We start from the raw sequence: 24,097 nt of genomic DNA, 5'->3' as shown, positions 1-24,097 counted from the left end.
GATGTCAAGATGAAGGGAAGCCCCTCAGGCTCTGATTCTCCTCCAGAATGACTCAGACATGATGTCTCTTTTCCAGACCAGACTTAATGGCAACGGAGTTGAAGCAAGAGGTCTTGAGTGTAGAGGTATGGGGGCGGGATGGCCTAGTACACACTTTACAAATTTTAAACCATTTTTCTGTTACAGACCACACACAAAGATAACGAAAAAAATCAGCCAATGTTTTCAGAAACAGAATACTTTAGCTTTATTGTCATTGTACCACCGAGTGAAAGGAAATTGAACAGCAAATCTCAAAATAAATAGCAATGTACAAAACAAATTACTACGTTTGAATGTGTTGCAGAGGTAGAATTATAATGTGGGATTTCTTTTGTGCACATTAGAGCTGAGACAGCTTTTAGAAGAAGCGGTCTCCGAGTCTATTAATTCTGTCACTTAATGTCCTCCAGCTCCTGCCAGAGGGCAAGAGGTCAGTGAGATGGAATGTGTCCTTAGCAGTGTTTTTACTTCCACTGAGCTGTAGATGTCCAACAGAGAGGGCAGCAGATGATGTTCTCTGCGGTTCTTGGCACTCTCTGTGGCCTCTTCCTCTCTGCTGGAGTGCCACACCATGATAGCGTACGTCAGCAGATTCTCTATACTGGAGCCGAGAAGTTCACCAGCAGCTGGTTTTTCAGGTTTCCCCCTCCTGAGGAGCTTCAGGAAGTGTAACCACTACTGGGCCGTCTTCACTACTACCATGGGGTTTTTGGTCCAAGTCCACGATGGACCAAGCTTTACCCGATTTGATTTAAGGTCAACGATACTTGCTAGCTGTGTCTATGCTAATTGGTTATGAACAAACATCCATCCATCCATCCATCCATCACCCAAGACACGGAGCCATGATGCCTATCTTTGAGCAGTAGATAATTACATAAAAAAAACTTTGGTGTGAATGTTTTTCTAAAATTAGGATTAACAGGGTTAAATTGGTAATGGTGACACAGACTCCATCTGAAAACCTTGAAAATATTAAACATTTTCTGCTGAGTCATGTATCTTACTTTTTTCACTGCTCTCATTAGCAATAAATACAGTTACACAGGTTGTTTATTGTTGAGAGACAACATTAGATCATAAATAGTACTCTTTTAATGCATAGTATCAATAAAATCATACTAAGATATCAATTTAAAATTTTGATCTGTTATATTTGATATGTGCGGCTCGGTGGCGCACTGGGTAGCACGTCCGCCTCACAGTTAGGAGGGTGCGGGTTCGATTCCACCTCCGGCCCTCCCTGTGTGGAGTTTGCATGTTCTCCCCGGGCCCGCGTGGGTTTTCTCCGGGCACTCCGGTTTCCTCCCACATCCCAAAGACATGCTTGGTAGGCCGATTGAAGACTCCAAATTGTCCCTAGGTGTGAGTGCGAGTGCAAATGGTTGTTTGTCTCTGTGTGCCCTGTGATCGGCTGGCGACCGGTTCAGGGTGTCCCCCGCCTACTGCCCGATGACGGCTGGGATAGGCTCCAGCACTCCCGCGACCCCCGTGGGGACTAAGCGGTTCAGAAAATGGATGGATGGATATTTGATATGTAGGATGATCATGAAGAGAAAAATACTTTTTAGGTGTTTTAAGAAGCTGAACACGGACTAGCAGGCAAGGAGGAAGGCACAGGGCTGGCAGGCAAAAAGCAGTCTTAAGGACCCCAGGAAGAGTAGCGCTGGCATTGCCATAGCTAATGGGGATCCTAAATAAAACAAACAAACAAACAAACAAACAAACAAACAAACAAACAAACAGTCTGACGAACAAGGACCACAAAATAACATGGCAGAAAAATGGCAGAATGGACAAACTCGTGATGGTGGGTGTGCATCTGCTGATGAGGTAGAGTTGGGGACCAACAGCATAGACATCCAGTACAGTGATATTTTCACCTGGGCCCAGCACCACTCATCTCACCTATACTGCAAGATGACCCCCCCCCCCCCCCCCACACACACACACATACAGAGAAAAAGCTCCAGATGAGTGAGCAAGCCTCATTATTTTCAGTATTATTGTTATTTGAAATCTATGCCAATATATTATGTTTCTACAGTTTGAACCAAGTTCCACGGTGGTTTCTGAGTAGAGGTTGGTCTGACAGAAGATCTGGTATGGAAAAATGTTCCGGTCTAACTGCTCTTCCTGGAGTCAAACACAATCCAACACGAGATGTCAGAAATCCTTTTCAACTGTGCATGATTTTAACAGTGTTTATCATAGTCTGTTGCCTACTCGCTACATTCACATGTTCTCCTTCTGTCTGAGGAAAACATTGTGGCCGGATAGCTTATGGCTACATTGTGTTCTCCACAGAAAACCACTAAGGAGCGAGTTGCTCTTTTATGTATGTAGTTTGTTAGACAGTAATCTTTTGGGTATTTTTTCTGTAATTTCAATGATTTCAAATTCATTTAAGAATGTGAGCACAATTACAGTAATTTTGTGGCATGCTACGATTTTATATTGAATTGAGACAAGTGTGGAAAACTGTTAGACCAGCAAATACTAAGATTGAATCAGAAAAAGCTATGTAAAGTTTGAATCTTGTTATCAGGAGTAAAAATGTGGATTTGTTTTGTATAATCAAATGTTTCCACAGCTTTCTATGATGCACTTGTGAACCCTGCTGGTCTTCATTTTTAACAGCAGGAGATTTTGATCTGCTCTGTATTGTAAACAGAAACTCATCCTTCAGTCAGAAAGCCTGGAAAAACATGAATATAAAATACAATTCTTCTCAACACATTTTTGCTGTAGCTGGATAAAAACTACTATATTCAGTAATGTTAGTTGTCAATATCCATTCATCCATTTTCTATCTGCGGTTGGGTCATTTTCGTGCCAAAGCAAGGCGAGTCTCACGTGTTTGGGGCTGTGCTGCGTCTCTCTTTGCATTCCGGCCCACTACATTGCCTCACCCCCGACTTCATCTGAAAATTTGCGCTCAGCGTAAAAACGGGTGCGTCGTCATTTTCGTGCTGGGGTTTAGATCTCCCGTCGCCCTTACTCGTGATTAAGACTCCAATATACTTGAACTCCTCCACTTGGGGACCATGGTCTCAGATTTGGAGGTGCTGATTTTCACCCCAAACGTTTCACACTCGGCTGCAAACCACTCCAGTGAGGGTTGGCGCTCACGGCTTGAAGCAGAGATGCAATACTGAGATCACCAAACCGGACGCCCTCAACACCTCAGTGCGCCCAGAAACTTTGTCCATCAAAGGTGTGAATGGAATCGGTGACAAAGGGTAGCTTTGGCAGAGTCCAGGGGCTCTCCCTTAGAAATAGGGTGAGAAGCTCGGTCATCCGGGAGAGACTCGGAGTAGAGCCGCTGCTCCTCCACATTGAGAGGAGCCATATGAGGTGGCTCAGGCATCTCACCAGGATGCCTCCTGGACGCCTCGCGGGGGAGGTGTTCCGGGCATGTCCCACCGGCAGTAGGCCCCGTGGACGACCCAGGACGCGCTGGAGAGACTACGTCTCTCAGTTGGCCTGGGAACGTTTTGGGATCCCCTGGGATGAGCTGGACGAAGTGGTTCGGGAGAGGGAAGTCTGGGAGTCCCTCCTAAAGCTGCTGCCCCCGCAACCCGACCCCGGATATGCAGAAGAAGATGGATGGATATTTGGATCATTACTGAGTAGTAGAAATTGTAAGGGCACTGTCGGCAAAAAGTTGTTTTTCTCACTGATGGAAATGACTGTCTTAATTTGCCTAATGTCTTCCATCCACCCATTTAATCGGCTATAATGAACAGATGTTTCACATACACATGACATTATAGAGATATATTTCCTGCATGAATGAGTCGAACAGGGGTCAAGCGAATCAGCCCTATACAAGAAATGATGAGCACACATCTGCAACTGCATTCATTCTTGAATTGCACAAAAGTATTTGAAAATATAACACATGAAGACAGAGGACGGGCAAACACCACATGCCATGATGATTGCTATAAGATGAAGTACTTGAGGCCCTGGAGATAGAACAATACAACATTGTAAAAAAACAACAATAAAGAAAAAAACAACAACAACAACGAAAAAAACAAAGATGAAAAAGAAATCTGTCTAATTTTCTTCCATGCATGGCAAGGCACCCTTGCAATACTTCTCTTGCTGCTAAAACGAAAATGTCCAGCAGAGGGAAGTAGAGATTTTTTTTTTTTGAGTGTAGTACAATTAAAGTCAGCAATCACAGTCTCTTGTGTATGTGAGTGACTGGATGCAGGAAAAACAAGTCACGTGCATAGACTATTTTTTTCATAACTGCGACCAGTTAAAGCCGCCCCCTTCCAAAAAAAAAACCCACCTGTAATCACATTTATTAAAATGTGGATTAAAATGTGAATTATTTTTTACAAGTTGGGCAAACAACCTTTGTTTAGGTGGATAACTCAATGGACCCATATTGCTCATCACACATACATAGCTGAAAAGTTTTTGCAGGCCAACCAGCATTTAAATGGCACTGTCTGGATACCTATTGGTCCTAAAGCGGTCAGTTCAAAAAGTGAAATGGAATCTCACTTTGCAGACTCATTTCATAGAATTGGCTGGAAACGATATGGCTTCATTCTTTCAGGAATAACAAGAGACACATTCCAGTCGGCATTGCTGTGTGTGTATATATCATTGTGCGGTCTACGCAGTCCAAGGTTGACACACGTGTGATAGAAATCTAGTAACGTGTTTAATGAACATCCTGGCCAGATATGTTATTTTTTATTATTATTTAAATTTAAATAAAAAATAATGACGGTATTAATGACATACATATGTGAAATATCCTTTAAGGGTGGCATCTCACCCCACTCTCCCCCAAGTCATTGTCTGCAGCTGATGAGGGCAAGGTCAGTCTTGTTAGTCCCACAGTTTGCACTCATGCATGCATAGTCATTCTTCATCTATCTGTGATGTGAGGTAAGCGACTCCCTCTCTCTGGCCTCTGTCAAGACTGATCCATAGTCAACAGCCTCGAGGATTGCGGTCAGAGTTGAATAACAGATCACAGGGGCTCACAGGGGCTTGTTGTGGACCAACACATACAAACGCTGGACAACCCCTTTTCAGGCATCAGTAAGTCACGTCTTGTCAGTTAGTCGATAAAGCCTGTAAAACTCAAGTCTCCTGTGTTGTAGCGCCTTGCTGCCTTTGTTTGAAACCGTTGTCAGGGCAGAGGTATGTATGGCACGATGGGGTTGCCGCTAAAGGTTCCTGGAGCACATGAATGAGAGGATGGACGTGGGCAAGGGCAGAAAAGTAAAGGAAGTACACTCATCATTGCATTAAAGCAGGCAGGACACATGAGTTGAAGAAAAGGGGAGACTGAGGGAGGGTACTGGGCAGGGTGCTGTAATAGAGTCTTTGTTGTAGTTGGTGTGACTCACAAAGCCTTGGCTGGGGAAAAAGAGCTTAGTTACCGTTACCAAACACAGAGAGAGAGGAGGAAAATATTTGTGTGCACGGCAGGTGTTGCATTTGTCCAATCGTGATATTTCAACTTCAGCTTCACATTATGGCTCCTGAGGTTTGACATCTTCATCATTCATGATGAACAACCCCAAATATTTAACTTTTCAGACTTTGGATGTTTCATGTTATACTGTTATACTGCACACACTTGTGTACTTATACTTAGGCATCTTTGCTTTTTTTTTTCAAACAGTTTTGGGACATGCTACAAAGTAAAGTTATGAAATTGCAAGATAGCTGAATTACCTAAAATGGCTTTGTTGGTGTTGTAGGAGGTTTTATTCTTAAAATTATATCTAATCAATGGTGGGCCGTCAGAGCCAGCAAGGCCTTCTCTGCTGGCCTAACATAACCAGAAATCATGAACATAATGATAATGCTGCTCTTTGGAAGACTATAATCTAAAACACTGGATGTACAATTCTGCATGGAAGGGTGAACGAGTTTTGTGATGAAGCTGAGTGCGCCAAGGGCAGATTCAGTCAGATTTATGAAGAAACGCTGAGCATCTCAGGTGGTCCAAGCGTGTGCAGAGGCCAGGGCGCAGCGCAAGGCGACCTCTGCACACACCACCAACAATTCCACAACAACATTCTGGACAACATTCTTTGACAGATACGCAATCGACTTCAAGACCACGAAAAAATATTGTTTCTCTACCTTCTCGACCCTCAGCACTTCCAGATATACTGTTGTTGATTTTTAAAATGCGCCAAATAATAGCCCAATTGAGTGATGCTGTGCCTAGTAGTGCTTAAGTGTGTTTCTAACTACTCTCCAGTCCTGGTTTTATAAATGCTTGTAAAATGAATGGTACTTATTGACTAAGTTGGACATCACTGAAGGCCTAAGTCACGCATAAATGATCATTGAAACTATTACTGGGGTAAATGTGTCTAAAACAAGCATTTCTAAAATGTTAATTGTAAATGTATTTTACTTAAAGGGGTTGTTAGCCAAACAAGAAACCAACATGCCTGAGAAAAGACAACAAATCAAAGATGGACGGCTTGATTTACGTAAGCGGTCTCGATCATTTGTTGCACGCTTGCTGGCAAATTCAAAGCAGCCTTTGCTATTAACCTGTTACTTTGTTATCCAGGAGAAGCAACTTGTAGTGGTGTCAGTATGAATTCATAGTTGTTGTGAGGTCATAAGGTGTGCTCCAAATTAGTGTAACTGGTGGTGGAACACAAGCTTTTGGTTTGTGATATGAAACATCACCAATTATATTTTAATTACAGTGCATGACTCACCACACACTAAAGGCAACTCCAACAATGGAGATGTTAAACACCTGATGGTGTGTATTGTACTCCATTAGTCTGTGCTGCGCTTGTGTGTGCACGTGTGCGTGACTTCAGCTTATGCAGTAAGCAGGATATCCTGTCCTCCCTGCTGCTATTGTAGTTGGGCCAGACACTACCCCCAAAACCATTTCCCCTCAGTTAAATGTCCCTTTTTCTTTATCATACACTCATACCCACAACCCACACAGACATACATGGTAACTTGCACACACATGCACACAAACAGCCCCATGCCAGCCTTAACACAATGGGACCCAGTCCAGCACCACCCTATCAGCTGGCTAAAAATAACATTTTAGGTCAGTAATGACATGAAAATTGTGGAACAATGAGATTTCATAGGTTTGATCAGGATAATCACTACAAAACAGTACTATTCGTGAAAAAGACATTTTACAGCTTCTGCAATAGTTGGAGCATTTTCCAAAAAGTACACATGGTAACATGGTAACAAATACTAAATGTTGTTGTTGTTGGATGGCATGTTCTTAAACAGGGAAACACACATTTATACAATATGCACAATGACAAATTGTGACATTTTGACAAAACCCATCCTAATTAACTAACCCCCTCCAAATGACACATTCATTATTATTCTGCTTGTATGTCTAATTACGAGTTCAATGATAATGAAAAATATGCTGCATTTTATATGTACAATAGCACAATGGAACAAACCCACCGACAGAAAGCAGAGGCAGGGTAAGGATTTACCCCATGTTACACACCAGCAGTGTTGGGAAAGTTCATTTTCTTCACAAACTAGTTCAAAGTTCAGTTCACAAATTTTAAAATGAACTTGTTCAGTTTATAGTTCATAATTGACATTTTTTATCGTTCCAAAAATGAAACGTTCATAGTTTTTTTCCTCCCCCCCAATCAAAAACGAAGGTCACCACGAGCTGCTACCCTCTGGCATATGGGCATTTTCTCATTGTTTTCACCCATTCCATTCACACTAGTATCCAGGTGCTGTCGCAGTTTTAACTACAAGAGAAAAAAAAAATTCTCATTTATTCCTATGTAAAAAAATGTTGAAATGTGCTAATTGGCGCTTTCAAGTGAGCTTGCAAGATGTTTTTGCCTCCAGCTAAGCTGAGCCCCATAAATGATGTTTCCAAAACTTTGCAGGTGTCTATAGTCCACAGGGCAAACGCTGGATGGGTTCGCTTGCATGCTTCATCTTCTTGGGTGCTAATTGGAGAGATCATAGATATACAACAACTCGTATTTGTGTTTCGGTCGGTTCATTACAACCCATATAACTGGCGATTTTGACGTGGATTGGGTTGTTGGAACAGAATAGAATAGAGTAGAACAGAATAGAATAGAATAGAATACGATACAATACAACAGAATACTATATAATATTTAATAATCTATATAGTGCACTAAATCAAATCACAAGGTAATATACAGTACGAGAAATGTACATTTTGTATAAAGACACCAAGACAATAATAACAACAAAGTCAGTCTTATGTTAGGTCGACAGCCAAAAAATAAATATGCGTCTTCAACTGAGTTTTAAAAAGAAGAGATCATTCCAGAAGCAACAGAAAAAAGAATATCTGCGATTACTTGTGTGTGCTGAACCGCAGTATATGAGTCCACTGTAACTAGTCAACCCATTGAAGTACAGTAAGGCTGTATGTTGTGCTTTGTGATTTCACACCACTGCCAGTCGTGGGCAATAAAAGTGTTTGTGCGCACTTAAACAGCTTAGCAAGGAGCACCAACCCTCCCACTACGCTTCCTCCTCCTTCTCCCCCCTGCGGCCTGACCGAGGTGCTATTGTCTGGCTTCCTGTGGTGGCCGTGGAAGCTTGGCTCTGCTCGCGGGCACGCGCACGCGCACCAGGGGCGAGCAAGCGAGCGAGGCAATCACTGCAGACGCCACAATCAGAAAACACGCACGACTGAAAAGATCCCTGGAAAAGAAGCTCGCCTAGGTGTCAAACAAATACAAGAATTTCACCTCACACGGAAGGTCCAAACTCGTCAAGTGTTGGAGACTCGGCAAGTGCAGCGAGAAGACCGCAGTGTGGAGTTTAAATGTTGACAGCTGCTACACATTACATAGCTACGAGTGAGGAAAGCTGTCACCATCACTTCATCACAGTGAGTCTGCACTCGATTGTGTTTGTACTCGTATCACTGGGAGTGTGGTTCATGTTAACACTCCAGACCTCCTTTATTGTTGCGTCACTGCTGGAGCCCGTGATGATCGATTTGCTTCAGTCTTTGAAAAAAATACAATCGACTTAAAATCAGCATTTTAACTTTATTTCTCTCCACAATTATTATGAAGAATAGGTTCGTCGTTTATTTGCCACTCTTAAGTATTTGTCTGAGGATTTATAGGAATAAAGTTCATATATGTATATATCGGTGCTATCTAAATTGAAGTTGGAAATCCCAACATTTTATAAAATCATTGTTACAGTTGCAGCTGTTCCATTTATTCATCATTCATTTGCTTTGCACAGATATGTAAGTTGAGATGAATGAGTGTGAAAGGTTCTTTGTTTATATGTGACTTGCGATTTACTAAGGTGTACTCAGCCTCAATTGGGATAGGCTGCAGTTCACCTGCGACCCCAATGAGGACAAGCAAGTTAGCAAATGCCTGGAAGAGACTGCTTTCCAATCCATCACACTATCTCATAACAACCCCCGAACATCATGCAAGTATTCTTCCACAATGGACATGCTCTAAATTCTATATATCAGGCAACTTAAATGCTGGAGTGGAACGGGCAGTAATCTTTCATCAGTTCTACTGATCTTTGACAAGAAAAAATGCCATTTCAGATATGGACAAATTACGTGCAAAAATATGTGCTCTTCATTTATTTCCTTTCCCATGTATAAAAGTGGATCCACTGTCCTAACCCAACAAGTTAAAGTCCCAATGATCGTCACACACACATCTGGGTGTGGTGAAATTTGTCCTCTGCATTTAACCCATCCCCGTGTGAACAACAAACGTTTGAAGCAGACATAAGATAAGATATTCCTTTATACGCTTCCACATGGGGAAATTATTGCAATAGTTATTGCAGTTTTTATCACAGTAGATTAGTTTATTTACATTTCAAAAACCAGAAGCCATTCATTTACAAATGCGATTGCACTTTAGTTTAAATGTTTAAATGTTCAGATATTAAGATGTGATAGACAGTTTTTGCATGATTTGAATAAGGCAAAATAACATGCTTTTTCTCTCGAATATTTTGTTATAATCATTTGTTTCAGATGTACTGTAATTATTCTCTGTATAAAAATTTAATTTGATGTTCAAAAAGTTTTTTTTCAAACTTGAGTCTTGAAAAAGAGGGGGTCGTCTTATAATCAGGGTCATCTTATATTCGGGCCAATACGGTATCTATATGTATGTCAAATAGTAAAATATGATTTACGCCATTTTTTAACAGAGTGATGATCATCTTTTTCCATCATGGTCTTGCCTTGAGAAAAAAACGGAAGCATTTTGAACCATTGTTTTGGTGAAAAATGAAAACTAAAAAAAACCTCTCTCTGAATGAGCCACTGTAGACGAACGTTTTGGGACACAAAGCAATATTTGATTGTATTTTCAATCCTCGTCGTCGTGTATGTCCTAATGATTCCATTCTTTAGAAAATGACATGATTTTCCTGAGTTTGCATAGCAAGCTCTCCAGGCTGTTGTTAAAGTCAGTAGCGTTGATAACTGTCGGTGATTGAATACAAGAACTCTGGCTCCTCCTACCCATAAAAACTCCCTTTGGCTGAAATGCAAACCTGATTGGATTTAGATCCTAATTTAACAGATCTCAAGCAATTTCAGCCCTCCTATATTGATACCTCATGATTGTTATTTTTTTAACACTGCTCTCACATCATCATGAGACACAGACAAAAAGATTCTTCGATTTGGACTGGAATTTTCTATATCTCACAGGTCACTTAATACTCAAAACACATACACTGGGAATACTACAAGAATGCGCCGCAATGTCTGGTGCTTCCCAAATACCTGCCCAGCAGTCCTCTATTGGGATTTGTCACTGGTTAGCTCTTACAGTATGTCCATAACTTTTTTAATTGTGTTAATGTTAATTTTGTGAGAAAATTTTATGGTTAACAATACACATTTAAAGCAAACGTTTGTTGTGGTGTATTTATTCTTTATGTTGTCTCTAGCCTAGTAATTTAAAAGTTAAAAAAAAATGTTTGGTGAGGTACTCTGCTATAATTATAGAAGAAAACGTCAACCCTAACAATAAAATCGCCAGCAGGAATAGTAGTAAATCTCTTACTATATTATTGACTACTAACAGTCATTGAAATTTGCCTATCAATTCTTCTAAATTCATTTTAAACAGTGCTCTGCTCTACAGTAGTCTAAATTTTTTGTGGTGTTCAATTCATTTGAGCTTTAATTTTTTTTTTTAATATGTATCAACTGCAAGGTGTTTTTATATTACCGTCTGACTGGAGGCTAAAGTTTGAGTCCTGGATTCCCCCTGATTTAATTGGATATGCTCTTTTAAAACGATACAGTAGAGTAGACCAAAGTAGAACAAATTGAATAAAGCAAGCCTTTAATTGTCTCATGATCAAGAAATTAACTTTACAGAAGCGAGTGGATAGCAGCAAAACACCAAACCAAAAAACAATGTACCATAATGTCTGGACTATAAGTCTCTACTTTTTGCACAAGCTTTGAACTCTGCGTTTTATAGTTTGTTGTGGCTTATCTATGGATTTTTCATAATTTTTATGATACTGTAAAATGATTTGTTTGGTAATACATGTAATAAAAATAAGGACATTTCATTTAAAACACCTGTAGTCTAGTGCGGTTTATATATGAACAAAACTAAATTTTCCTCTAATTTTAGCTGGTGCTGTTTATATCGAGGTGCAGTTTATGATCCCAAAATTACGGTAAAACGTTGGGGAATATGATGTACTGTAAATAGTGGCCGTTTAGCGGCAGCTATAGATCACAGTGATAACTGTTGCAAAGTCGTTGTTCCCCAAGAAGACATTCTTGTATTAATCATTGTGTGCCAGTTCAAGCCAGCCATGAGAGTGAGGGAAGGCAACAGCTGGATGTTCAAGCTGAAGTCAAGCTCTAGAGATCAGCAGATCCCAGAGGCCTCTTTCTGTCACCATTACCGTCCAAGGGGCTCTGCTTGCAAGTGCAGCTGTTCGTGACCCTGTGCATGAAACCAAACACACATGGAGCCTGTAATCTTTTGGCCAACATAAGCCACAGCATGCTGAGCTATCCATCTGTAGCGCTCTCATGCGTAGCGGCCATCAAACCACCGCTGCCACGGTTCCTTGAGGACTGGTACATGTTAGTGTTTGCCTGCTTGAATGTAGGTTCTATGAGAGTGTATTTGGTTCAGATGGGTACAGGGTAGGCATTGTGAACATCAACTTTCTGAAAGGCGTGTCAAAACGCCGTAAATATGTCACTGCAGCTGGCACAAGGCACTGCCAATTAAGTGCGGTGTTTTCTTTGGGGGGTCTGTTCAGTGAGTCACATCCAAACTCACTTGAGTTTTCTACACGCAATAGATAGGCCTCTTTTCTGTCTCCTACTTAATGGTCTAAAATTGGTATTTATGTAATAGATCTGGACTTAGAGATATCTGCAGATATTGGATGGATGCAAAGCTCTTAAAACAGCACCTCCTTTAAAGCAGGAGAATGAAGCAGCCTTACAGTATCGTTTCTTAAAGCCTGGCCTGCCTGCCCGCAACTTTCAGATTATAGTCAAGTGTTTGTTTCTTATTTGTGTCATGTGCCTCTACTCGAAAACACCAAAGGAGCTGTGATGATATGTTGAGCAAGCGGCATTTCCTTTCTAAAGCACAAAGAGATTGTGTTAGGTAGGATTACAAGTAGATCTTCTATTTTGGGTTGAACCGAGTCACTAAATGATGATGATAGCATCAACTGTTCATTCTGAGGTTTTGTGTTGTTAGGGCAGAAGCAGCATTATGGTTTGTACGGTTTAGCTGGTGGTGAGGTTAGTGTGTTTAATAGGTGTGGGTAGTAGGTTTATTTTAACTGCATGAATTTAGTTAACTGAAACTAGATCCATCAAGTTAAGTCATGTGTGATTTTCCAAATTTCCAAACAGAATGATGGAAATACTTTTTAGTCCGGGACTATATGCTACTAGTTATTGAGGGGTTGGGGGATAAGGGTGGACATCCTGACATACCAGCGAGTACAGGTAGAACTTCAATAAGACTGTGTTAAACATGCAAAAAACCATGTTCACATGGTTGTGGTCTGAGCCTCTATTGTTTGAATTCGAAACCAGTAGAAGCTCAACTTTAAGCCTCTCTGCGTGTACTTGTATGGTTGTGAGTGGATTTAGATTGAGCAGAGTGTGCACATGAGTGGATGTAATAGTTTGAGTGTTTAACCTTTGTCCTCTCATAGCTGCTTCCCTTCTTCAATTCTGATGATAAAGAACGCACACGCACAAAGAGAAAGCAGGCACAAATGTAGCCGGGTAACTGCTCGGACGACATCTTCAGGTTTTACTTTGTGGTGAAAAGTCAGATGCTTCTTGGTGACAACTTCTTCCTCTTCTCTCCACAGGAGTACTGAGCATCCTCAGCACCTCCATTATTGTGTCCATGATGGCTTGGAGAAAACTTGACTGGGGAATATCCCGCTGACACCTGGACTCCACACATATTATCGCCCTTTCCTCCTTAAGACAATATTGTGGTGCGAGTTTGTTCCTCGGAGCCTTCTCCACCCTCACCATGGCGAGTTTGGTGCTCAATGAGACTGGGATGGAGGACTGCGGCATTGACGACTCCTTCAAGTACAACTTGTATTCGGTGGTCTACAGTGTGGTCTTTGTCTTGGGCCTCATCACCAACTGTGCTGCGCTCTTTGTCTTCTGCTTCCGCATGAAAATGCAGAATGAGACGACCATGTTTATGACTAATTTAGCATTATCTGATTTAGTATTTGTTTTTACGTTGCCATTTAAGGTCTTCTACAATGTTAACCGCCACTGGCCATTTGGAGACGGACTGTGTAAGGTTTCGGGAACAGCCTTCATCACTAACATCTATGGCAGCATGCTCTTCCTCACCTGCATCAGCGTTGACCGTTTTTTGGCAATCGTCTACCCTTTTCACTCCCGCTCCATCCGCACGCGCAAGAACGCCGCAATGGTGTGTGCAGCTGTGTGGCTGACCATTGTGGGAGGAGGAATATCAGTCACCTTCTTCTCTACCATCAACAGCACAAACAGAGCCACAACCTGTTTTGAAGGCTTCTCCAAGAGTACGTGGAGGACCTACCTTTCCAAAATCACCATCTTTATTGAGGTAGAGCTCTCACAGCAAACACTTAATGATTGAATACAGTGTGTTTAACTTCTTCGCGCCTAGACAAATTAGCACCTACTTGTAAATTAGAAAGGGAACAATACAGTTTTCAAAATTTTAGGCCGATTCAAATCTGAAAAATGTTGCGTGCATTTGTATTCAGTCCCCCTGCGTCAAGACTTTGCAGTAGGGCACGACCGCTAAGAAAGTTTTGAGGCCGATGCCAATGCTGATATTTGACAGAAAATGAAACTTTCAGATTAATCAGCCGATTAATTCTAAGAATACATAACGAATATATTAACCTATTTTATTATCACTTTAAAAACGTACTATGTATAACATTTGACTCTTACAATACTTTGCCCTCCAACATTTGTTTAATTCTCAAAGAGAAATTGAGGGACAAAAACCTGCAAAAAAAAAAAGCTAGACACTGAAGTTTTTTCCCGTTCTTTCCCAAAAAAGCTCAAGCTTAGTCACGTTGGATGGGGAGCGTCTGGGAACAGAAATTCTTAAGTCTTGCCACAGATGCTTCAATGGAATTTAGGTCTGGACTTTGTCTGGGCCATTGTAACACATAATCTAAACCATTCCATTGTCGGGCGGTATCCTAAAAATAACCTAATATGATAAAAACAAAATTTTTGGATAGCACGTATAAATGTGTAGTTGTGTTTTCAACTTTGTTACTACAACTATTTACAAGTAATAGTAGGCTGTAATGTTTTTGTTGTAATATAACTGCATGGAATAATCTTTTATTAGTCATGTGACAGCCCATGGCTATATATATTTTAAAGACACCCCGACACTATTGGGTCGGGGTGGGGCATCCACAGTGCCTGTGATCACACACAATAAATGTATTATGTGAACATTGATGTTCGGATTAATAATATTTTGAGGGGGCATTTTACTAGTTGAGAGGAGGTGTACACTTGACGGAAGGGTCCTAATAAGAACATTTCAGTTGTACCTTCTAATATTTAGCAAATTGGTGGCCCGGACCTTTAATACACATGCAGGTTATTCCTTGCTTAACTGAGATTTTGTAGTATGCTGAAACAACGCATGATGATGGTTTGAACTCAACACAAGTTTTGTGACTTGATGGAAACAATTTGGCCCAGATATTATTAGCAAATTGAATTCATTTCCTTTGTGGATGTTCACATTTTCAATTTGAGAGGTTCTGTTGTAATGTGACTTTTTTTGTTTCAGAGCTGTAGGCGTGTATCATCCACTATCATAGATATTTCAACAACACATCAATGTGGCCGTAAAATGTAAAGACCATAGAGAAAAAGGGTGAAGATACAAATATATTCCTACAGCCTGTAAACCACACACGTTTACTGCAGATTTTTACACAGTTATGGTCTAGATCAAACCCTAATATATGACCGGGCTGGAGAGTCGCGTGAAACAAAACCGTGGCCTCTTTCCCGAGAATGGTAAACATATTTATTTTTTTGGCTTACAGTCCACAATTTTATTTCTATGTTTCTAAGTGTGAAGACTTATTCCTGCCCTTTATGTACCTTCCAAAAACTAAACTACAAACAAACAAAAAAAGCACTCACATGCTTCTTGTCTTTCTAGATTGTGGGATTCCTACTTCCCCTCCTGGCCAACTTGGTTTGTTCCTCGCTAGTTCTAAGAACACTACGTCGTCCAGTGACGGTTGGCCATGGCTCTGACAGCAAGAGACGCGTCTTGAGGATGATTCTGGTCCATCTTGGGATTTTTATCTTCTGCTTTGTCCCATATAACTCTATTCTCTTTCTGTATGCTCTGGTGAGGACCCAGGCCTTAGCTAACTGTTCCGTGGAGCGTTTTGCACGAACTTTGTACCCCATCACTCTGTGTCTGGCCAGTCTCAATTGCTGCCTAGACCCTGTGGTCTACTACTTCACTTCTGAGAGTTTTCAAAAAAGTTTGACCTTGGGCAGCAAAGGATCCGGCTCTCGACCCGGGAGTATTCCCCGTAGCGACTCAGAGACACAGGACCCGGAAAACGCTCTCCCAAGAGACACGCACACTTTGACGAGGAATGGGAAAGACACTAAAGTATCAGAGAGTGAGTTTTGACAAGATAAAGAAAAGATAAACAAGGATAAGGTATGAGAGAACCTGGATTTCAAAAGTAAAGTATCGACTGTTTGGTCCTTGAAGTGGCAAATGCATAACTCGGCAGATTAGTTCTGCTGTAAATCCTAAACTATGGTCTGGGCTTTGCTGATTAATCCACCACTTGGGAGCAGAGGAATGTACTATGTGTTTATTACAAGTTAACATGAAGAAGAAGCGACACCAGGACAGCAGTTATAGTCCTTGGGATGACACAATGACACTTGAACCTCAAATAACTCAGACATTAACACACACACTATGCACTGGATTTTCAAATCTGATATTAATGACTTTTATAACTCACTGAGCCCATATCTTGTATTGTTTAAAATCTCGGATATCAGTGTTATGACCCAGTTTAGACAGTTTAGTTATTATTATACAGTTAATCTGGAGAGAGAAAAAAATGTGTCGAGTTAGGTTTGGGGCTATTAAATGAAAATAAATGTTTTGAATTGGTCTCATTGCTGCATTTATTTTTCCGGTCCCCTGCCTCTTAGTTTGTTAGTTTGGTCCACCCTAGTACGGACTGGACTCTAACAGCATGGTAAGATGTTTGAACTCACATAGCAGTTTGTCCGACTGTGTTTTCAGCATGCAGCCAGTGTGTTCTTGTCGTAGGTTCAAGAGGCGGTTTGGATCCATTTGAGGACTCTGGCCTGCATGTGTGCTGTGTCACAGGCCAAATGCTTATTATGGCCAAAGCAATGGTCCATTGTTCACTTCTGAATGAAGTCTCTCTGTCCTAATCTGGCCTGAGACTGTAGATCTGCTCAAAGTCTCACAGCAATGTGTACACACTCCAAAGTACGGCTAAACAGCGTTGACTAAATAATCACCTAAAAGCACAAGTAATAGGGTACAAAACGCATGAGTCAGCACATTTTGCAGATTGAGGGCTATTGCTGAAGCAGCACAGGTTGCAACAGGTAATGATCATACTAGGATTTTATACTTGTCTGTCCAAAATTAATTGAAGTGGCAAGCTTGCCAGTACACAGAGGTGTTAACCTCCTTGAGAGGGAGAAGAAGTGGTTGTTTTGAATGCTTTATTGAATGGCCAACTGTTGGCATAGTGACAGTTGGCAAGCCAACTTTCATTTTATTAGGAGATACACAGTCTTACAACATGTCACGTGTTTGAACAGATACTGGGGTCTGAAAGTGGTCAATATGTCACTGGCCTGAATCCAGCCAATGTCATACAACAGGGATTTCGAGCAAAGTGTCTCCCAAAAGAAAATCATCCTTGGGAAAAGTATCCAATTCAACTTCATTGGTTTTAAAATGACTTGAATTGTTTACTCCAAATAATGTTTGTATCACACCAGCAACTTCTAGTGATAGAAAGCACACAATCCATCCACTAGACAGCAAAGGGTACAATTAACCTGTGGACCTGTTGTCTTTAATCAAAAACAATAATAGCTTTGTGTTCAACTAATGACACCCAGACTCACGTTTGTGAGTAAATTGAAGCAACATTCTTATAATTATTTCATCTCTTATTTTTGTTTGGTATTGTATCACTGATATTTTTTAATGTAAAATAAGTGGCTTGGCTCATGAATGATTGGGGAGCTATACTTTAGGATGTGCACACAAGCTGCATGGTTCTGCTTTGAATTCTAGTGTGAGCAGGTTGATAATGATGATATTGCAAAGAACTACTGTGTTTTGGACAGCTGCATTTTGTCTGTTTCCCTTTCTATGCTTTTTTGTCATGAAAATCACTAGAGACGACTGGCTTGTTGGTATCCATAGCAGCTTTCATTGCTACTATTCCTATTGCATAATTCCCACCCAGACGACGGGAGCCCAAATTTATTGCTGCTACAGTTTGACTGCAATTGCCAGTGAGCCACTTATTTTGTTCTCGAAGGCAGCTGGGATTTGTATATTATCAGAAAACTACATTGTCTTACATGAGGACCTATAGCACCACCTATCCTGCTATAAGATGCCAATTTGCAACTGCAGTGGGACAGGTCCTGAAGGCAGGTTGATCAAATCCAGAGCTGCAGAGACACAGTTTTCACCAAGGGGGAAATCAAAATCAGGTCATTTTTGGCAAAATGATGCCTGTGACCACACGTTATGGTGCAAGATACGGATTTGTCTATTAGTTAGTGGCAGAAAACTCATATTAAATATCAACTAACAAACATTTATTGAGAGGCAGAATTGCCCCGCCCCTCCTCCAGTTCTTACCCACTGTGCTCTAATGCCAATAGTACTGTGTCAGTTGTAAGTGGCATTAAAGCATGAGCTAACCACTTCCCCTTCTTGTATCACAATCAAGAGAGCAAATGTTCACCACAGAATGGCAAACATTGAAACAAACTGTATGGCCACGTGACAGGTTTTTACAGCTGCAAGAAGATTGAAATCTATACAATACCACCGTCTGTCAGTCTACTGTTTGCGTGTGAAGCCATAACTACTGTATGGAGCACATGTTGGCGTTGGCGGTCACACCTTGGTTTGATTTGCTTTTTTTACACACATAGAGAGACAAGACAATGCACCAGGTACTGTTGCTGTGTTGTTGCTGTTTTTTTTCCATTTCTTTCTTCCAGGTATTTTACACTACTGCACATTTGAGGTCATGTATACTGGCCACTGTATAGTGATCACAACTGCTTAGTTATCATAATACTGTTGGACTTTAATAACAATTCATTGTATTATTTCCTATTGATATTTGATGTGCGATTGTTGACATACAGACAAAACTGTGATGACTTGTAAGTCAATTCAATCGTTTCAGTGCAATATTAGCCAGGTAGTTTTAAGCAAGCTTGACTGGGAAACTGTATAAAATGGGTATATGACAGTGGAGCAGTATACATTAAAATAAAATCACCATCTTTCATCAATTGCAAACTTCCTCCTTGGGTGTAAAGCGGAAGGGAGGTGTCTCCGATCGATGACAGGAGGAAGGGTGACACTGACTTGGTGTTTCCTGCTTTAATGATTGTTATTAAAGCGTATGATTTATCACATTTTATATTAGTGTTCTTGGTATCAAATATGATTGCTGGATAAATTTGACAATTTCAAGGGCATGCTAATTGTGCTCCGCAGCATAAGACTGTATTTATTCAATGCGTGTTTGTTTCTTCTTTGATTTAGGAAGAATGGCACACCTGAGACAAAAATCAAACTTATACAGGATGTTCTCAGTCTGAATCCAATTCTTGTTGAATAGCTCTGTTGGTCCGGAAAGGTACAATACAGCGCTGAGCTTTTTGTTTGACAATGGCCAAGAGCAGAATCAGGATGCAGAAAAGTAGCAAAAAAGTCCTTCACGTTGATTATATTCGGTCACACGCAAAGGTGGGGGCCAGTTTGTTTTCCATAATCATTCCTTGGCGTCTCGTCCCTGTTCCTTAGTGTCTCATCCCGTCCTTGACAACCCATGTGGTTGTCCTTTCACCTCGTTCTTCTCTCTGTTCCTTGGTTTGTTTTCGCCAGATGACACCAGTCCCTGCAGATATGATACTCACACCCTTTCCCCATTGGTTCTTCCCAACATCAGCTCTTTTTATCATTTTGTACCAGTTCTGGCGGACTATTATATTTTGTCACGAATGTTCTTGCTATCCTTATCATCTTTCATGCCTAAGTTCCTTTTCTCTTTTTTTTTTTTGCAAACTTAGTTATTTTCTCTCCCCAGCTTGAAAATGCCGCATGTCATTCATTGTTAATTGTACAAAAACTCAGGCAGTACAAAAACATTAACTACGTAGTTCAAGATAACATCAGGCAGTGGTTATAACATCAATCGAAGCTATTGAGCCATATGTATTGTTTACGAATGTTTAGAAGTTATTCAAATACATTCCCAAAAAATGTCTAATTGGAGAAGTTGTCCAAGTGATTTCTATATTAGAATATATACTTGTGCATTTCAATCAGTGTGTGTGTGTGAATGTAACCTATTTTCCACAGGGTTTAACCTCCGATTTAAGGCAAGAAGTGTCAAATTAAGATTTTATTTATTTATGTGACAGTGGAGATGACGCTGATTACATCCCAATCAGGGCACGGGTCCCTAGGAAAGGCATCATGTGGCGACAACATGACTGAATGGGAAGAGCTCATGGACAAGCTGTACACATATTTCTACCTGTTGCTCTTCATCCCAGGGCTGCTGCTAAACACCACGGCTCTGTGGGTCCTCTGCAGACACATTCGGTACACACAAGCACACGTTCACACACAAAGTACAAGTTGGAAAATACACTTCTCTTGAGTTTGTTATTTGCATGACAGGAAGAAGACCAAGACTGTCATCTTCATGATAAATCTGGCCTTGGCAGATTTGATTCACATCCTCTCTCTGCCCCTAAGGATTTATTATTATTTAACACACACGTGGCCCTTTGGACACAGTATTTGCCTGTTCTGCTTTTACCTTAAGTATCTCAACATGTATGCAGCCATCGGATTCTTGGTAAGTAGCAACTGTGTTGTACGTACTCAGTGTCTACCCGCCCCGCATTGTTACATAACTGTGACACAAGTAGAGAACGACTTGCTCACAAACAGTTTTAGAAATAAGCAAATAACTTTCGAGATTTACAGTAATTTCTAGAGTAATGTTAATCAACTGCTGATAGCCTTTCAAAAGCTTTTTATTTTGTACTCATGAATACTACGCTCTCCTGATTTGCTAATTCAGGGGTGTCAAACTAATTTTTTTCACGGGCCGCATTGAAGTCATAGCTTCTTTCGGAGGGCCATTATGACTGTCAACCCAAATAAATGTATGAGCACCTCATATTATATACAGTAAAAGCTAGTAATGACCCGAATTTGATGCACAATTTGTCTTCGCGGGCCACATAAAATGATGTGGCGGGCCGTATGTGACCCCCGGGCCTTGAGTTTGACACCTGTGTGCTAATTGATTGATACCTACTACTCTGCAGGGTTGGGAAAAAATAATAAAACTCGGTTAAGTCGGCTACAGGTCAAGGCAGAAGCTCTGCCTTGATATTCCTGACATATTCTTGCATGGCTGTTATCCGCATCCAACTGTGAACTATATTCCCCATGAATGCGTCAGTCTATTAGCACTCTCTACTGGTGTAAAGTTGTTACGGCAGCCAAACTGGGGACAGGAGGGTGGGGTTAATCACCGTCACGTTACAATGCGGTATTTATAATCTCCGCTCATAAACTCAAGATTCATCCGAATGATCATTTGTATTTTATTCGCTTTTTCAAAGAAAGGTTAAAGTTCTCTGAATTACGGTAATGCGGAAATACCTACCTTGCGCTGAAGCAGGTTACTTTGTCAGTATAGTCTCCCTTCCAAGCACTCTCACCCGCACGCATCGCATACATATCTGGTTTATATCCACATACAAAAGAGATCAATTTATTTGAGAGTATTAATATGTAACGCAAAAAAAACAAAACTAACATTCATCTTTCAATACATAATCACTACAACACAACACAGCACAACAACTACAAACCTTTACGGTACGTATAATAATAATGTTTCCGGGGCATTTCTTAAATCAAGATAGAACCTTAAATTAATTCCACCGTACTCACCACATATGCTATTTCTGCCTGTCTATGGATGCTACCTTGTCCCTTCATACTGTATTATCATACTCTGAAAGCGCTCCCTCCCCCCCAGAAGAACCATCAATTTCAATAGTATGAGTGTCACAATGCTTGTACTTGAGGTTCTGAAGGCATTGTACAGAATAAAATGATCTTGGCAACACAAAAACTGAAATCTGATTGGACAAAAATAATCCCACTGTCACGGTCGGAGTGTGGAAATGGAGCAGGGCGACCAAGTGCAGCTTGGACCAGGGTTTATTGGAGGAACTCAAACTAACAGACTCGGTAAACTGACATGACATACTAACAAACTAACAACAGGACTGACCGAACAAGACGTGGAACAAAAAGACAGGGTGACATTACCGTGACCGCAACAAACATTAATGCTCCGACAGGGAGTAACACACAGACAGGACTGAAATACGCGACAGGTAACAAGAGGCAGGTGAACATGATCACACCAATCATGGGCACACAGGAAGGGAGGGGCGAGCACACAGACACACGGACATGAGCACACCGATATGATCGGGGATGAGTCGTGAAACCCACAACCGACAAGAAGCTGAGCAGCTAAATCACACGCTGTGAAAAGAAAAGAAAAGACTGTGTACCCTTAAAAAAAACTCAGTCAAATGTCAAATTTATGTTCCCCTTTAAAGCTGCCTTCTTTTAGTAGTTTCTGTGTCTCTTTTTTCTCAGGTGTGCATCAGTGTACAGAGGTGCTTCTTCCTGCTTGACCCCTTCTCTACTCGAAGGTGGAGGAGCCGCTATGACCTTGTGATCAGTATATTGGTGTGGGTGCTTGTTGCTGTGGCCTGCTCCCCATTCATCCTCATGCGCACCAATAGCAGCAGCACATCTCCCTCAACTCTCTCATTAAACAAGACCTCATTTGTGAATGTCACCTTCAGTCAGCAGTCCAAAACTTACACAGGGCTCAACGTGACATCTTTGAGCGCCGGCCTCGGTGGGTTCAAGAATGTGACTCAGATCGGCTGTTTTAAAGACTTGCCCATACGCGATGTGTCCCTCTCTCTGGCTGTCACCTTAATGGTGTTGGCTGAGGTGTTTGGTTTCATGATTCCTCTATCTTGCATCAGCTATAGCTCCATCCGCATCAGCCGCTCTCTCTATCAGAAAAAGAACGACGTTTCGAGCAACTCGACTCCTGGTCCCTCGATGCGGAGTCGACTCTGCGTGTTCACCTGCGCAGATAGGAACCATGAGAAGCCGCAGGCCAATGGGGAGAAGCGGCGTGCCCTGCGAATGGTGCTGATTTGCTCCTTTGTCTTCTTGCTGTGCTTTGCCCCGTACCACATCAACTTTTTGCTTTATCTGATGGTGCAGCAGGACTTAGTGTCTGCGTGTGCCACCAGGGTGGCCGTGCTCCAGTTCCACCCTGTGTCCCTATGCATCGCCAACCTGAGCTGCTGCCTTAACCCGCTGCTCTACTACTTCCTAACAGCTGAATTCAGGTTGCATCTCAGTAAGCGTACCTCCTCTTTCGCTTCCTCTTCGGTCAACTCTCAGCATCCTGTGGTGCACAGATTGTTGAGCTCTGGGAGTGGCTCTTCCAAATGAGAGTAAAACTAAAACATCTTTTGAGGGTTAGCAAATACACAGTACTTTATTCTATATGGATATAGACAGGATATCGATTCTGTTGAATTGACAAAAATCACCATCAAGTCGAACTGACCCAAACATTCTCCGACCTTATTTCCAGAGAACGTTCTCCCAGCCAAAGAATTACAAGACATGATTACACATTACAAGCAGATGTTTGAGATGTTTTATCCGTTTATCAGTCATTACCTGAATGGAAATGTATAGCACATACAGTAAGTAGTAATGTCTTTTTTTGATCTGCAAATAAAAGCTCTTGCTTACCTACAATTTCAGGACAAAACATGGTTACATAATCCAATGATTGTGTGTGTGTGTGTGTGTGTGTGTGTGTGTGTGTGTGTGTGTGTGTGTGTGTGTGTGTGTGTGTGTGTGTGTGTGTGTGTGTGTGTGTGTGTGTGTGTGTGTGTGTGTGTGTGTGTGTGTGTGTGTGTGTGTGTGTGTGTGTGTGTGTGTGTGTGTGTGTGTGTGTGTGTGTGTGTGTGTGTGTGTGTGTGTGTGTTGGGCATTGGCCCCTCACCGGTTTAATAGTTTACCGTGGTTTTAAAAAGTTAAGG

General features: G+C 41.3%; 2 protein-coding genes across 4 annotated transcripts; both read left to right on the top strand.

The window, feature by feature from the left end:
* Window positions 1-8,625: 8,625 nt before the first annotated feature.
* On the top strand, window positions 8,626-16,778 carry lpar4 (lysophosphatidic acid receptor 4). The gene is made up of 3 exons (XM_037262211.1): window positions 8,626-8,944; window positions 13,438-14,183; window positions 15,789-16,778. Exons 2-3 carry the CDS (start codon window positions 13,608-13,610, stop codon window positions 16,275-16,277), a joined length of 1,065 nt encoding a protein of 354 aa, XP_037118106.1. The 5' UTR covers window positions 8,626-8,944; window positions 13,438-13,607; the 3' UTR covers window positions 16,278-16,778.
* A 1,802-nt stretch (window positions 16,779-18,580) lies between these two features.
* On the top strand, window positions 18,581-23,876 carry LOC119129137 (putative P2Y purinoceptor 10). 3 transcript variants are annotated; one of them, XM_037262209.1, is made up of 5 exons: window positions 18,581-18,850; window positions 20,336-20,519; window positions 20,598-20,778; window positions 22,614-23,183; window positions 23,262-23,876. In XM_037262209.1, exons 2-5 carry the CDS (start codon window positions 20,341-20,343, stop codon window positions 23,493-23,495), a joined length of 1,164 nt encoding a protein of 387 aa, XP_037118104.1. In that variant the 5' UTR covers window positions 18,581-18,850; window positions 20,336-20,340; the 3' UTR covers window positions 23,496-23,876. The 3 variants fall into 3 exon arrangements, with proteins under 3 accessions (XP_037118104.1, XP_037118103.1, XP_037118102.1); XM_037262208.1 differs by having other exon boundaries at window positions 20,366-20,519; window positions 22,614-23,876; XM_037262207.1 differs by having other exon boundaries at window positions 22,614-23,876.
* The last annotated feature ends 221 nt before the right edge of the window (window positions 23,877-24,097 follow it).

The sequence above is a fragment of the Syngnathus acus genome, chromosome 10 (genome assembly GCF_901709675.1).
Source record: "Syngnathus acus chromosome 10, fSynAcu1.2, whole genome shotgun sequence".
Classification (NCBI taxonomy): domain Eukaryota; kingdom Metazoa; phylum Chordata; class Actinopteri; order Syngnathiformes; family Syngnathidae; genus Syngnathus; species Syngnathus acus.
Note: the sequence above shows the minus strand (reverse complement) of the source record. Positions and strands in the feature narration are given on the sequence as shown.

What these genes read in the sequence shown, in the direction of transcription:
- lpar4 (XM_037262211.1), top strand. Translation starts at nt 13,608, where the DNA reads ATGGCGAGTTTGGTGCTCAATGAGACTGGGATGGAGGACTGCGGCATT. An exon ending in AAATCACCATCTTTATTGAG is followed by an intron (nt 14,184 to 15,788) that starts GTAGAGCTCTCA and finishes TTGTCTTTCTAG; the next exon opens with ATTGTGGGATTCCTACTTCC.
- LOC119129137 (XM_037262207.1), top strand. Translation starts at nt 20,341, where the DNA reads ATGACGCTGATTACATCCCAATCAGGGCACGGGTCCCTAGGAAAGGCA. An exon ending in GTCCTCTGCAGACACATTCG is followed by an intron (nt 20,520 to 20,597) that starts GTACACACAAGC and finishes TTTGCATGACAG; the next exon opens with GAAGAAGACCAAGACTGTCA. An exon ending in ATGCAGCCATCGGATTCTTG is followed by an intron (nt 20,779 to 22,613) that starts GTAAGTAGCAAC and finishes CTTTTTTCTCAG; the next exon opens with GTGTGCATCAGTGTACAGAG.